This window comes from Protopterus annectens, chromosome 4.part0 (assembly GCF_019279795.1).
Source record: "Protopterus annectens isolate FY-2018-M chromosome 4.part0, PAN1.0, whole genome shotgun sequence".
Classification (NCBI taxonomy): domain Eukaryota; kingdom Metazoa; phylum Chordata; order Ceratodontiformes; family Protopteridae; genus Protopterus; species Protopterus annectens.
The window spans coordinates 1,774,297,782-1,774,312,452 of record NC_056733.1 but is presented as its reverse complement, the minus strand read 5'-3'; the positions used below and the strand labels follow the sequence as shown (position 1 = coordinate 1,774,312,452).

Genomic DNA, 14,671 nt, shown 5'->3' with positions numbered 1-14,671 from the left:
TTGATTACCTTAAGAGTTGCTGGTATCTTTTTTTTTTTTTCCTTCCAGGGGTAGTTATAGGTTTGCTTTTGCTAAAGATATTAGGTTTGCTTATGCTAAAGGTATTTGTTTTAGAGTTATCAGTTCTTTTAAACATGGAAAAGTGTCTCTCTGTGCGGCACCCCCCCCCCCCCCCCACACACACACAGACGCAAGCACACTAAATATATCGGGTGTTGAGGGGAGGTGTTGTGTAGCACATGCTGTAGTCTAGCCTTCCTCTGTCACTGAAGAAGCAGGCCAGAATTGGAGAAGCAGAAAGCTACTCTACTCAAGGATGTTTCAGAGGCTTTTCTTATTGTTTCTACAACCTCCTCCTTTCCCAAACCTGTAGAAGCCAAGAGGATTCCAGCTCCATCCGGTCAAAAGGCTGATGTGATGTTGGCCTTTTCATTAATTCCTCACCTTTTTGAATCGGAGACTGATATGACTAGGCTGCTTCTACCAGATCTTCAGATTAAAAAAACTCTCAAGATCCTCCCTTTACCCACAATGCCCTACCCAACCTAACATACCTCAAATCTCGTTTGCCGCATTTCAGCTTCAGACACAGATCCTGTCGCTGTTAAGCTCTGAGTTTGTATCAGTTTCTTCATGAGCTGCATCTTGGAAATCTTACTATGGTTTTATTTTTACATTCTTCTATCTCCCTTACCACTTTTCCATTATCTTTAAGCACATTTCTATCTTCTGTTATCTATTTGACAGTACTGTCTCTCTAAATTCAGTTTACTGTTTAGAGTACCCTTTTCACAACCCTTGTTGGTAGCTTTTTATCTGTCCCTTTATTCTCCTACTTAAACAACTTTATTTACGTAGGTTTCATCCTTTGTAGTTATGGTTGACAAGCCTTCTGGTTTTAAAAAGTGCACTACCTGCGGGCATAAAATCCCTAACTCGGATGCCCATGGGGAATGTGTGTATTGTTTAGCACCAGCGCACTCCGATGCTGATTGCTTTATTTGCTCTGCATTCAACTCAACTCTTCTCCCATCTACCTGCTCTACTTCTGTGTCTGGGGCTTTAACCCCCCCCCTCCAAGAAACCAGACAAGGGGAAGCCTGATTCAGCTTCTATGGAAACATTCATGCAAGAGGTCCCTGGACCATTTTTCCTCATTAGCTCCTTCATCGGAGCCTCCTACTAAAATGAAACATCTCTGCACCTACTGGCTCAGGTCACTTCATGGCTCCTTTCACCCTTTTTTGGAGGGATCCCCCCTGCAGGCATTAAAAACCTCCATCCTTCACATCTTCTCTTAGGTCTTCCAGAATCTTATCTGAACCTGATGTAGAGAGGATAATGAGAATTTCTCAGAGCTCTGATTCGGATGGGGAATACTACCTGTGCTGACCCCCCGACGGGTCCGTGAATGACCTTTGTCCACTTAGCCCCTTAGTCTTGCCTTTTCTGATTCGACCCAGTGGTTGAGCCCTCGAATCTGAGACCCCTGGGGTGTTCTCATTGCATCCATAGATGGTCTGTTCTTTGACTCCAGCAACTTCTGAGGTGCCCGGTCCCAAGCCATTCAGCGTCTGAGAACTCTTGGAGCTGAAGAGTCAGTGCAGTGTCTTGGGATTGAGATGCACTGAAGTTTTCGTAGCCACCTTTCCCTCTTGGGCCTTTGCTGCTGAACATAGATTCCCCCGGCTGATGAAATCGTAGATCTTGTTTCTCGCTGGGCATGGAAGGAGCTTGATATTGTAGAGCCGATCCCTAAAAGTCCTGATAAAATTCTATCTCGCCTTAAGGACTAGGCACACTGGAGCAAAGGAGTCTTGGTTGATGTCATGGTTGTGGTGGCAACCACAAAAAGCAAACAAACAAAAAAAAATAAAACGTGCAGAACTAAGTTCTTCTGTCCATCCCCCCTTAAAAGCGAATCCTGGGTCTGGGACAGACTTAAGCTCATGTGCTTCAGAGACCTTTGCCCTCCGGTCGTTGAGTTAGCTAGCAGATTTTATGAGATTAGAGATTTTTGACTAAAGAACTGTACAAATCTCTTTCTGCATCCACTCAAGTCTATTTTTAATGCATCAATAAGGCTGATTTCCCCTGCAGCTGAAGGTACTTCACAGGTGGCAAGTTCAGGCATAGTTATAAGGAGACCTGTGATTTTTTTTTTTTTAATTTTTTTGTGGAGCCCTTTGTCTTTATTCATCAGTGCACCCTTTGATTGGATCTTCCTTGTTTGGCCTCAAGGTAAAGGACATGTTTAGTTGTGTGCAACAGAGGAAGACCCTGTCTGTCATGGGTGAACTTTTTTCAATTCCTCAACCTTTCCGAAAGAATCAGCAGGAAGGTACAAAATGTGGTTTCACAAATCCTGGGGTCCTTTTCAAGATTCACATGGAGATAGTTCCCCCAGAGTCAGAGGAGGGAACACAGATTGAAGTTGCCATCCCCATTGCAGAAGTGGCCCGCAGAACCATGGCTTTAGAGATTCCTTTTCAGCGATCCTGAAGGGAGTCCCGACTGTTGTACTCTGGAGGTAGTCTGGGGATGCTTCAGTCTGCACCAGGAAGCCTGGTTATCTGTAACAAAAGATTTTTCTGGATGCAGCGAATCATATCCAGAGGTTACATAATACTTTTCCCCCCAAATACCACCAATCAAAATGAAAATCTTTGATGTTCCACCTAATCAGAGGGAAGCAGCAACATTATGGGGAAAAAAAGCTGCTAGACAAGAGAGTCCGCCAAGAGGTTCTCCCAAACCAGAGAAGGTCTGGGACCTATTCAGGATTCTTCTTGGTGCCAAAAAAGTCTAGGCTTGAGACCAATTCTAAACCAGTTTGTGCAGTATTCAATGTTTTGGATGGCCCCAGATCAGTCCATTTCGTCACTACTGCAAAAGGACGATTGGATGTGCTGAATAGTACACATCATGAAAATCTCTCTCATCAAAATAAATGGGCAGTCCAGAAGATATTTGTGCTTCCAGCTGAGAGCCAGTCATCTGTTCAAAGCACTGCCCTTTGGTCTCACCGCAACCCCCAGGGTGTTCAAGTGCATGGCAGTGGTAGCAGCTCACTTGAAACTGCTGGGATTCCTATTGTTTCTATACTTAGATGGCTGGCTTCTATCTGCTCCAACCAGGCATGGACTCCTACAAGCAAAGGACTACTTGCTCCAGTTGTGCAGCCATCATGGCATTACAATCAGTTACAACAAATTGCAGTTCACACCTATGCAGTCTGGAGTTCATAGGTGCTCATCTAGACAGTCAGATAACCTCCCTTCCTCCTTCTGGAATGCAGACACTGAGGTCACACTTCTGGAGAGTAATTCAAAATTCCTCTGGCTGGGTTTCACTTGCAAATACTTCAGTGGAGTGCATCAGCGGTCCTTCCTTCAGCATCCTGTAGCTGCTCCAGTCAAGATCACGCAGACATGCAAAAGGTATCCTCTTTGGTAGATTTATTAAAACAATCTCTTGGAAGGTTTTCCATTTGTTCTTCCCCTGCTCACAGCCATAGTGATCATGGATGCCTCCCAACTGGGGTGGCGGAGCACTACTTCTGAAGAACAGTCGAACGTACATGGTCCCCTGATGAAGTCAAGACTCAGTGTTGTGGAAATGAGAGCAGACCTTTCAAGACGAGCTACTATCTGGGACAGTTGCCATTCAGACGGGCAATAAGTCAGTGATCTGGTATGTCAGCAAACAAGGGGGAGTGGAGACTTATCCACTTTGTCGGGAAGCAGTGAGAGAGCAGCAGTGTGCAATCTCTTTTGGTCACTTTCTAGTAGCAATGCACATTCTGGGGAAATTCAGCATGATTGTGGACAAACTAAGGAGGTCCATTCTGATGCCTCACGAGTGGTCTGTCATTGTCAAAGTGCCAGAATTTTCAGTCAATGCTGCGATCTGTTTGCTTCACCCTAAACAAAAAGTGCAACAGGTTCTTTGCTGTGATCCTGACAACGGGGGTGTCAGAGGAGATGTAGTCCACGATTGGCCCTCTAATCTCCTTTATGCTTATCCACCTCTGCCTCTCATTCCCAGATTTCTGTAGAAAGCATTCTGTCAGAGAATCAAGTAATCCTCATTGCCCCCTTGTGGCTTCATCAGATTTGGTTCCCCTTCCTTTAGCCTTGCCTTCTTCCTCTGCCCTAGATACTGCATCCAACTCCAAGCCTCCTGTCTCAGCCAACAGATGACTCTTTCAGAATTAACAGGCCACAGACTGACCAAATGATTTCTCCAGTTCCACTGATTGCTTATCTTCTCAATCTTCTCAAATCTTCCACTAGAAAGATTTCCAAAAATGAATGGAAGAAATTTTTATTCTGGATCCCTTTTCAGCACCTGTGCTATGTGTTCTTGAATTTTTAGCTTCAGTTTTCAACATAGTGGCTAGTTTTTCTACTGTTAAGATCCAGTTGGCTGCCATTTTTTATTTCCACTTGGGTGAAAACTCTACCTTTATTTCTTCTAAACTATGTAAAGCTTTTCTCAAAGGAGCCTTTACTTAAACCTCCATTAAAGGATCCTAGTACACCTTGGGACTTAACTATTGTGCTTCAGACCTTTACCTAAACTCCCTTTGAACCTTCAGCAAAGGCAGATCTAAACTTTTAATCTTGGAAAACCATTTTTCTGGTGCTATCACATCAGCTAGATGAGTATCTGAACTCCAGGCTCTATCTTCTAAACCTCCTTACATAGTTTTCCAAAGGTAAGGTGTCCTTGTGGATCAGTGTCTTTTTTTGCCTAAGGTAGCTTCTGAGTCTAACATAACCCAGCTCTTTAATCTCCCAATTTTCTTTACAAACTTTTCAATTAAGGGCGAGTATATTCTGCATCTATTGGATGTGCATACACAACATTGTTTTCTCTGTATAGAACCAAAGACGTCAGGAAAACTGACCAGGTGTTAGTTTGTTCATCTGTGAACAGATTGGGCAAATCCATCTAAGTTATGTTGACCAAATGATTAACTGGTTATCTCCTTTGTCTATGGTCAAAAAATTATTATCCTTGGCTAAGCCTTCTAAAGCTCACTGCATGAGGTCTGTGGCAGTCTGTTCAGTCTTTTGATCAAGGGTTTCCTTAGATGATATTTGTGCAGCTGCAGTGTAGACTAATGCTCACTTTTGTTGCCCATTACAGATAAGATTCTGTTTCTAGGAACAGAGATGCTTTTAGCTCTGCAGTACTCCTTCCATGATGGCCACCCAAGGTTAGAGTAGATGGGGACTCTGTCCTGTCAGTGGAAGAATGAATGAAAAGGGCAACATCAGATAAAAAATGTATGTACTCACTATGACAATCCATCCGTGTTGTCCATTTTCTTTCTTCAACGTCCTGCCCACCTTCCCCCATCCCTTTGCTTCTGGAAAATCCTAAGAATTTCTACAGGAAACTCTTACTTGTTTGAGCTCCACTTACTTTATCTTTTCTGTCATTAATTTCTTTACAAGTTGTTCCTTTATATCTTGGGGCAGCAAACTTGATTTGAGGTATATTAGGTTGGCGGGGCATTATGAGAAAATGGCGGAACTTGAGAGTTTTGCATTGGAAGATCTGGTAAAAGCGGTAGTCGGATCAGAGTCTCTAATCAGAACCCATCAGTTGAGGAAGAATGATAATGGACAACGTAGATAGGACATTATGATGAGTACATAAGTTTTTTTTTAATCTGCCAAGAAGCTTAGGTTAGGGGCCTTTTCACATCCTGATGGGGTAGGCTTCTCTCAGGAGTGTCTCTTGACTGTGAGCAGCTTGTCATAGTTAGCTTCATAGCCCAAGTTCTGGACTCTTAAGTCAGGCTTTGTCAGGTTAATCAGGTCTAGGAGGTCAGTTTATGTATATTTGGGCTAGCAGTAAGATGTCGCAGGCCTTTCTGACAGTGCAGCATGTATGGTCCCTAGCTTACACCCCCTCCATACACTAACTTTTGTAACCAGGTGAGCACCTTCTCCATCAAATTTTTCCACTGCATAATTATCCCAAAATCTGATGTCATTTTCATTCATTCCTCAACATCTGTTCGGATCCAACCCAGCTGCTTTTTCCAGCTTGTGGAACACAAACTCTCGAGCTCTTCCCTTACCAATGATGCACCAGTCACCTTACAAGACCTCCAATCTCATTTGCCACCTTTGCATACAGATGTGGTCACCAACTCTCAAGTGGTAGAAGGTTTTTGCAAGTAAAAGTAGAATTTTCTTTGTTTCATCTATTTACATCTTTCTTAGTAAAATTCTGTACTTATCCTCCCTTGGTTTTACTTATTTAACATTTTTTTACTGGGGAAGTCCAACTGGGACAGAGCCCATTTTCAGTGAAGGCTTAGAGAGAAACCGTCAAGATGCATGTCTTTGGAATGTGGGAGGAAACCCACGCGAATGCAGGGAGGACATGCAGAATCTGCACAGAAGGAACCCAGCCTAATTCTACAGTACCATAATTTCCTTTTCATCTTTTTCTCTTATACCTTTAAGGTGTATTACCTTTGTTGGCAATACTTTGCTTTTATCCTTTTCTGTCCATATATAAAGCAGAAAAAAAATTTCATTCTCGTTAAAAACCCTCTGGTTTTACAAAATATACAGCCTGTGGCCATGAAACTCCTCTATCTGATGCACACTCTGTTTATTATCAGTAAAAGCCAGGAACTGAGCGACAGTGAGGAAGTCAAACGATGCAAAAATTAATTAAAATCTCCACTTTTAATACAAAAATACGACAGGATAAGCGCTTTCGCAAGTAGCTTCATCAGATCCATACAAAATCCAAGTGTTAATTGCATGCTTATATACCTGCAGATAATGACTCATACTCATGGTTAATTAGCAAACAAGGTACTGCCCATGAATGATGGCTTTGAAACTGAGTTAACTAGCCTGAAAAACAGATTGGTCAATAGGAGTTATACCCAAACTGAAATCAACTCTCATATGGATGACATATATGAACTGCGTTGCACTAGAGCAGCACCTTATTTTGGTCCTAGGGAATTTGATAATCCTTTAGGTAATAACTGTAATAACCACAGTATTAGATTTTCAACTCAATTTTCTTCTGACTACTTCAAAATCAAGGAAGTTAATAGGCATTGGGGTATCTTACATGTTGACAGTGATTTAAAACGGATCGTGGGTGAGACACCCACTTTCCTTTATAGGAATAAACATAATTTAAAAAGGATACTTTGTTACCCTAAAACTATAAAAAGTGATAATAAGGGTGGTTGTACGAAGCCATGTGGGCATTGTAATTTTTGCCATTTTATTGACAGTAACACTCGATTATTTCAACCAGACTTACAGAAAGTATTTATGATACAAGCAGATGCAAACTGTATGACATCAGATGTGGTTTATTTGGCTACTTGTCAATCCTGCCCGTCATTCTACATAGGCAAGACTAATCGCCCCTTAAGAGATAGGATGAGGGAGCATATCTGTTATATGAAGAGATACATTGCACAATGCTCTAGCCAAACATATTACATTAAACAACAATGAACATTATTTTTTATTTAAGGTGCTAGAAGTTATTTCTCCTAATGTAAGGGGAGGTGATATCAGAACCTACACAAAGTAAGGAAATGCAATGGATTATTTCATTAAGGGCTGACAAAGGTTTTGGCCTGAATGAGAGCGCCTCTATAAGACCAAAACTAAAACAACGTGGAAATGTCAAATGAATTGTTATACACTGATTATATACAGATGTATCTACTTTTTTAATTTATACATAGTTTTGTGTTTCTTAATATAATTCAGTTAATCACAATATTCTGATCAATATGTTTGTAATTTGATGCCTAGCCATTATCTATCTTTCAGCAATGCATTTTATGAAGCTTTTATATATTAATTTTTATCTGTCATTTTAAACATCATCTATATCTTTAAAAATGATGGGCAGTACCTTGTTTGCTAATTAACCATGAGTATGAGTCATTATCTGCAGGTATATAAGCATGCAATTAACACTTGGATTTTTTGTATGGATCTGATGAAGCTACTTGTGAAAGCGCTTATCCTGTCTTATATTTTTGTATTAAAAGTGGAGATTTTAATTAATTTTTGCATCGTTTGACTTCCTCACTGTCGCTCAGTTCCTGGCTTTATTTACTGATTTTAAACTTTTTTCTGTGAACTTGAGCGTTTACCTGTCCCATTGGATTTACTTTGCTACACTCTGTTTATTGTTTAGACCCGGCTCACTTGGATTTTGCCTGTGACATTTGCAAGGCCTTCAACCCTAGGGCCCTTATTGATGGAAAATGTACCCTAATTTTAAATGGGTTACTCCCATAAAAATGTAATATAGCATCTGGTGCTCAAACCCCTTTAAAAAACATGATAGAGGCTAAAAAGCATTCTCTGGACCCTACAAGTTCCTTGACCCCAGGTTCAGAATGGCCTCTAAAGATTTCAAAACCTTTGGATCTGTCCTTTTAGGATCCAAAGACAAAATTGTCCAGTCGGACTAGATTTTTAAAAACAACTTTGGATATAACCCCCTTGGATTCGAAGAAGCATATGGATAGGTCGCCCCAGGTCAAATCTCCTTCATGCCTGGGTCGCGTGTCCTCTCATCTTCCTCCTCCCTTTCTGGAAAGGTCTCCCAAGTGTAATCCTCCTAGGGCTTCATCAATAACTTTATCTTGTTCCTCCAGAAGTCTGACCGAAGCAGATGTGGACAGGATGATGATGAGATTCCTCTTGACTCTAATTCAAATGGGGGTTCTCCCGGCTCCTACCCAGTCAGGTCTGGAGACCTTTAAGAGTAATGTCCAGCCTGTCTTCTCCAATCTGACTTTTTGTTTTTGGAACAGTTGAATCGGAGGATCCTGGATCAGTTTGTATCCGATTTGAAGATAATTATATTTTCTGTGATAGTCTGAGTGGACCCGCTCTGAACATTTTGGAGCCATAGCATCTGCACTGGATCTGGGGTGTTGGAGTTGACTCGGAGATTGTCTGAGCCATCTCTGCCCCTTGGTGCCTTGGTGCTGGACAGCTCAACTCCGACCCCTGCCTTGAGTGGTTTGCCTTCACATCGGAAAGAGCCAACAGTCTGGAAGCATGTCTTTTTGGAGCCATCTGCTTTCTATCTGAGACTTGCTGATGTAGTGGAGAGACTTTTACCCAAGAGGGAGGAAGAATCCACCCTCCTTGACTTCTGCTTCCCAGACAGAGTTGTCTTTGCGTCTTGAGACTCAACTTCCTGCACCACAGGGAGAGCCATCCCAGTCTCTAGGATATCCAGCAGGGTATATTGAGATCTTCCAGTACTTATCTGGAACAACCTTCTGAAGAAGCCCCTTTGAGGAAAGTGTAAAATGAGGCACTTGGTATCCTCTGTGAGACTGAGTCTGATTTCAATGAAATGGTCACAGAGATCGCTACCTGATTGGTGTCCTCCTTTGGAGGCGTACTCTATTTCCTCAAGCAAAGGGGGTGACTGGTTTACCAATTAACGCTCCCCAAGAAGAATCAGTATTCCTGGAAGCCTCTACCTCCTGGGTGAGTCTGCCTGCTTACTAGCTCTTTGATTTGATGGGTGTGGAAGGAACCTGATTCCATTGAGTCGATCCACAAGAGACCACACAGGATCCTGGCACTACCCAAGGCCAGGGAATTTTAGAGCAAGGGAGTAACAGTTGATGCCATGGTTGTAGCGTCTGCCGCAAAAAACTTGCAGGACAAAGTTCCTCTGTTCATCCCCCTGTTAGGTAGGTTGCTGGACAGATTCAGGAAGCATGTATATGCTTCAGCGACTTTTGCATTTTGGTCACTGAATTATTTTGCACACTTCACTAGACTTCAGAGAGATTTGATTAAAGAACTTAAGTCTCTTTCTGGAACCATTACTTCTGAGGCAGAGAGCTTGATTATTTCACAGTTGGGTACCCCACAGTCAGTGTCAGACTCATCCATGAGGCTCATCTCCCATGCAGTGAAAAGTACCTTAAGGTTAGCAGGTTTAGACATTTCCATTAGGAGGCATGCTTGGGTATGCCTGTGTGATTTCATGGAGCCCTTCAAGTCTTCTGTCAAAGGGAGCATTGGAGAAGGTTTGTTCTTTGGCCCCAAGATTAAAGATGCATTATCCAGCTTTGAGCAGGAAGGTTAAACCCTGTCTACTGTGGGTGTACATTTTTTACAGCTCCGCAAAGGACATTTTGTAGGAATCAACAAGGTGGTCAGAAAATATGGTTCAGAAAATTCCAGTGTCCTTTCCAAGAATGCACATGAAGATGCTTCCCTTAGGGGCAGAGGTGGAAACTCTTAATGAAAGATGCTGGGCACTTGGCAGAGGAGGTCTGCAAAACCAAGGATCTAGAGATACCTTTTTTGACTGATCCTACCAGCACTCCTGAAAGGAAGCCTGATTGACCACAACTGCCTCCAGTGGTGGACATTTATCCCTGCACCAGAGCCTGGCTAGAGATTACAAAACAGTCATGGGTGCAGAGGATTATTTCTAGAGGTTATATAACGCCCTTTTTCCTACCCTCCCTCTTAACAATAAACAAAATTCCTGATGATCTACCCAGTCACAGGAAAGCAGAAGCACTAGAAAAAAAATCTGCTAGGAAAACAACATCCAATAGGTCCCCCCACAGACCAGAAAGAGGTCAGAAATTACTCAAGATTCTTTTTAGTGCCAAAGTAAATGGAGGACTGGAAACTAATTTTGGATCTCTGCATTCTAAACAAGTAAGTTCAGTGTGTGATGTGAGGTATTGCCATCTGTGTCAGGGAGAATAGGGCAGGGCATGCGTAACATATGCCAGCATAGTTAGCTGGAGTTCTGTAAATTTCATTTGACTGTTACAATGACTTGTACAGATGCTTGTGTTAAAAATGTGTCAATGGTGTTATAACTGATTAAATGTTTAAACTAAGAATTCTGGGAAGAAGGGGTAGTTTTGGAAATTGTTCTATAGCTTTCAGGTACTGCAACAGATCTTGGCAAAGCTCTGAGTTTGTACTGTACTGAAGTCAGGTGATCAAACAGATCTTGGCAAAGCTCTGTGTGTACTCTACTGAAGTCAGGTGATCAAATTTGATGTCATTCCATAACCAGCACTGAAGATGGAATTCGCATCAATTTTTGTTTTCTTTGGAACCTGATATAAAGATCTATGACAGTTATCGCAGTCAGTTGAGTTAGTTCAGTTTAGATAGAAGCTCATCACCTGGCCTTGTGGAAGTAATCATCTCAACATCCTATGTTGCCTTACTATATTAAGTTAGCTAGGGAACAGTTATTCTTTAGACAGTCAGGAAGTGCAGTGAGATCAGTTTATTTTTCTGTATCTGTGTGACTCTGTCCAACTGTGTTTTTATTTCTTCTGTGATTGAAGCACTGATGTTTATTATACTTGGATATTTAGTATTGTCATGTTTATTATTTTGTAATTTATTTTTAAATATTTATACCATTCACTGTGGCTGTTTATTTTAGAGAATACTTTTAACATCTTGAGAGTACTTGTGCTTATTATAGTGATGCCTTGACCACTCCGAAAAGCGTTGCTGCTTTGGTTACGCACTCGCATTTATGTTGGTATTGTTTTACTCAGTATAACTGGAAACCCTTGTAAGAACCTGAGAATGGTTGACTGGTGGCAGTGTGATTACCTCATAGTCTGGGCAGAAGGGGTACAGCTACTAAATCTGGATCAGCCTTTCCCATGAATGTGTGTCAGCTACTTGGAACTGAGACACAGTGCTCCAAAGTGAATCTTGTTTGTGATCTGGAGAGAGAGAATTCAGTCCCACATCTGGAGTGTGTTCCCTGTGTGCTCTTGGGGGAAATTGTGCTTGATGCAGAGAGCTCCATCTGATGATACTGTGTAAATGCATTGCTGTTTTTAGTGACACTCCATCGTTGGCGGTGGTGAGGATTTAGGCTGCTTAATTACTGGCCCGGAGTAGAGAGGTCACCACACAGTACACAAAGTTATGGATGGTCACTGTTCATTCTGTTCTGCCTTTTCTAGACAAGGACGATTTGATGTGCTGAATAGATTTTCAGGATCTTCAGAATGCATATTGTCTTACAAAAATGAACAGACTATCCAGAAGATACCTACGCTTCCGGCTGGGAGCCAGTCATCATCAATTCAGAGCTCTGCTTTTGGTCTCAATACAGCCCCCCAGGGTGTTCAAATGTATGGCAGTAGTGGCATCTCACTTGAGATTGCAGTGATTCCAGGTGTTTTCCTTACTTGGATGACTGGCTCATAACCACTCTGACCAGGCATCATATGATCAATGCACGAGATTATGTACTCCCATTTATGCTGTCACCTGGGAATTGCTATCACTTGCAACAAATCTCAGCTAGAACCAACTCTGATGTTGGAGTTTATCAAAGCTTTGTTCAACACAATATTCTTGACAGCCTCCCTTCCTTTACCAAGGGTACAATCCATATCCTTGACTGGATATGACCCATGTCTAAGGCTTCTGCAGCAGTGGTCAGTCGAAAATCTACTGTTATGGTAAGTTTACTTACCCAACTGTAGTTTTCCCTGGACCTGGAGTGAGCCTTAATGGACATTGAATCACCTTACTTAGGTGCTGGTGACAGTAACGTTACTCATAAGTGGATGGTTATTGTAATCCCTAAAAGATTTTCTTATTCTAGGTACATTACTTCTTTTTTGTTAACTCTGATGCCACTTAATTTCATAAAACAAAACCTCATTTTTTACAGTGTGTGATTTGTAGAGCTAAAGTAATCCTGCACAGTGCATTGTAGTTATCCATTGTCTAAAATGTACCATTTTGTTTTCAGAACATACTGTTGCTGCAAAAGTGGTAAAAGCAGGACACTCAAGACAAAGGAGAGGAGGCAAGGTAAGTTCTTGTATGTTTGTCAGTTAATGCTGTCTTAATTGGATATTTTAGCCACTATTTGCTTGGGGCTTTTTTTTGAAGGGGGGGTTCTTGATTCTTTTTTCCCCTACCAGTAGATGATGATCTTAGTGTTTCACTGTTGCAGTTGTCACACTTGAGTTTATCTGCCTGCAGGTAGTTCTCAGTCGGCCTGAATACCAGAGAATTAATATTTCTGCGTTGGTTGCTCTCTCCCCAGGTCTGACATCAGGTCGTCAAGGGTATAAATACAGGCAGCCAACACCATTACATCAGTCTTTCTTGCCGAGGAGCCCGAAGCTGAAGCAGTTGGCATGAGTGCCAGTCGGCTGCTACCTGAATTTTTGTTTCCAAAACTGAATTCTCCTGAAGTCTTCTAAAGCTAAGTACCCCGTTGGGGATCTTTTTCTTGCTCTAACCGATGTCAGAAAAAGTTAACAATTGTCTTGCCTGTGGAAAGCAAGTACCACACCGAGATTTTCATTCTTACTGCGTCACCTGTTAAGGCACAGACCACTACGTACCTCGCTGTCTGTTTTATGCCTTGTTCAACACCCAAACTGTTCGTCGTGGGGCCCTTATTGTCGCTAAATACTTTCATTCCTGATCTCCGTATTCTGAAATGGCTTCAGTAAGCCATCCGACTACCGATTTTTCCTAAAAAAAACAAAAAACAAACAAACAAAAAAAAAAACGTAAGGATCAAGACAGAGACAGACTGCACAGGTCCAAAACTGCCGAAGGCTCTTCCGTTAAGCTAGTCGCCAGTTTGCCGGTACTCTGGCGCTTTTGCAGCCCCTGATGCCAGGCTCACTGGATTCACAGGCCTCTACTGAGACCCAGTTCGAGTCCGGTAATGCTGCAAGACTCTAGACTGTGGAACTTGCAGATATCTCTACCTTGGATGGGTCCGGAGCCGCTGAGCAGGCAACGGTTTCTGAGGAAGTTCTTCGCACTACCACTGTTCGACACAAACTGACTTTCGCGTCTTCAGTTCTGCCTAAAACTGCCGTGTTTCTAAGGCCAAGAGTACGTGCTACGTCTAAAAACCCGACCCAAACTCATGTACCTGCTTCCTTGCCACAACATCAAATGCTTAAAATGGCAGAAGACCTTATGTCGCTTAGGGGAAGTCAGCCTTCCCCTGCTAAGACAGAGACCTGTTCCCAGCAGCTTTAACAGACCAAGAGTCCGACTCTGAGGTATCTGGTTATGAAGACATGCCTTTATCTGCTTATGAGGATTCAGATGCAGAGAAATCCATTCCCTCTGCTTCTCCTCCAGAGGATTTTTCTTTTGGTGAAACCTTACATACTTTGAGAGCATTTCCACTCTGAATGCCAAGACTATCTTCAGTCCAAAAAGAGACTCTGAGAATTTCTATATTTGCCACAACATAGGCCTTTAGCAATACCCCCAGTCCTGGATGTGCTGGATGTCTTTATGGAATCCAGTTTAACTCCTGATACTTTACCCCCTTGCTCCTAGGAAACCAGACAGGTACTGCAGAGTTCCTGACTCTCTCAAATTCCTTTTCAAAAATTCTACTGCTGACCCAGAGGTCATCTCCCAGGGGCCTAAAAGTGTCAAAGCAACTACAACTAAGAATCAAACCCCTTCGGACAGGGATTCCAGAGCTTTAGAAAGAAAGAAAAAAGTATACACCTCTGCAACTCTTGCCATTAGGGATTTGAATTGCCAGTTTCACATACTGAAGTACCAACAACATACTATGGAACTTAAACAAAAAATAGTTACTTTTGCAGAGTGTGCAGAAA

The 14,671-nt window shown here is 42.2% G+C and overlaps 1 protein-coding gene across 1 annotated transcript in view; it reads left to right on the top strand.

The window, feature by feature from the left end:
* The window catches only part of LARP1 (La ribonucleoprotein 1, translational regulator), a 3,464,554-nt gene that overhangs the window by 323,151 nt on the left and 3,126,732 nt on the right, over positions 1-14,671 (top strand). Inside the window, exon 2 of the mRNA XM_044069481.1 lies at positions 12,814-12,875. Within this exon, the coding sequence (XP_043925416.1) occupies positions 12,814-12,875 (62 nt within the window). The remainder of the gene's footprint in view (positions 1-12,813; positions 12,876-14,671) is intronic.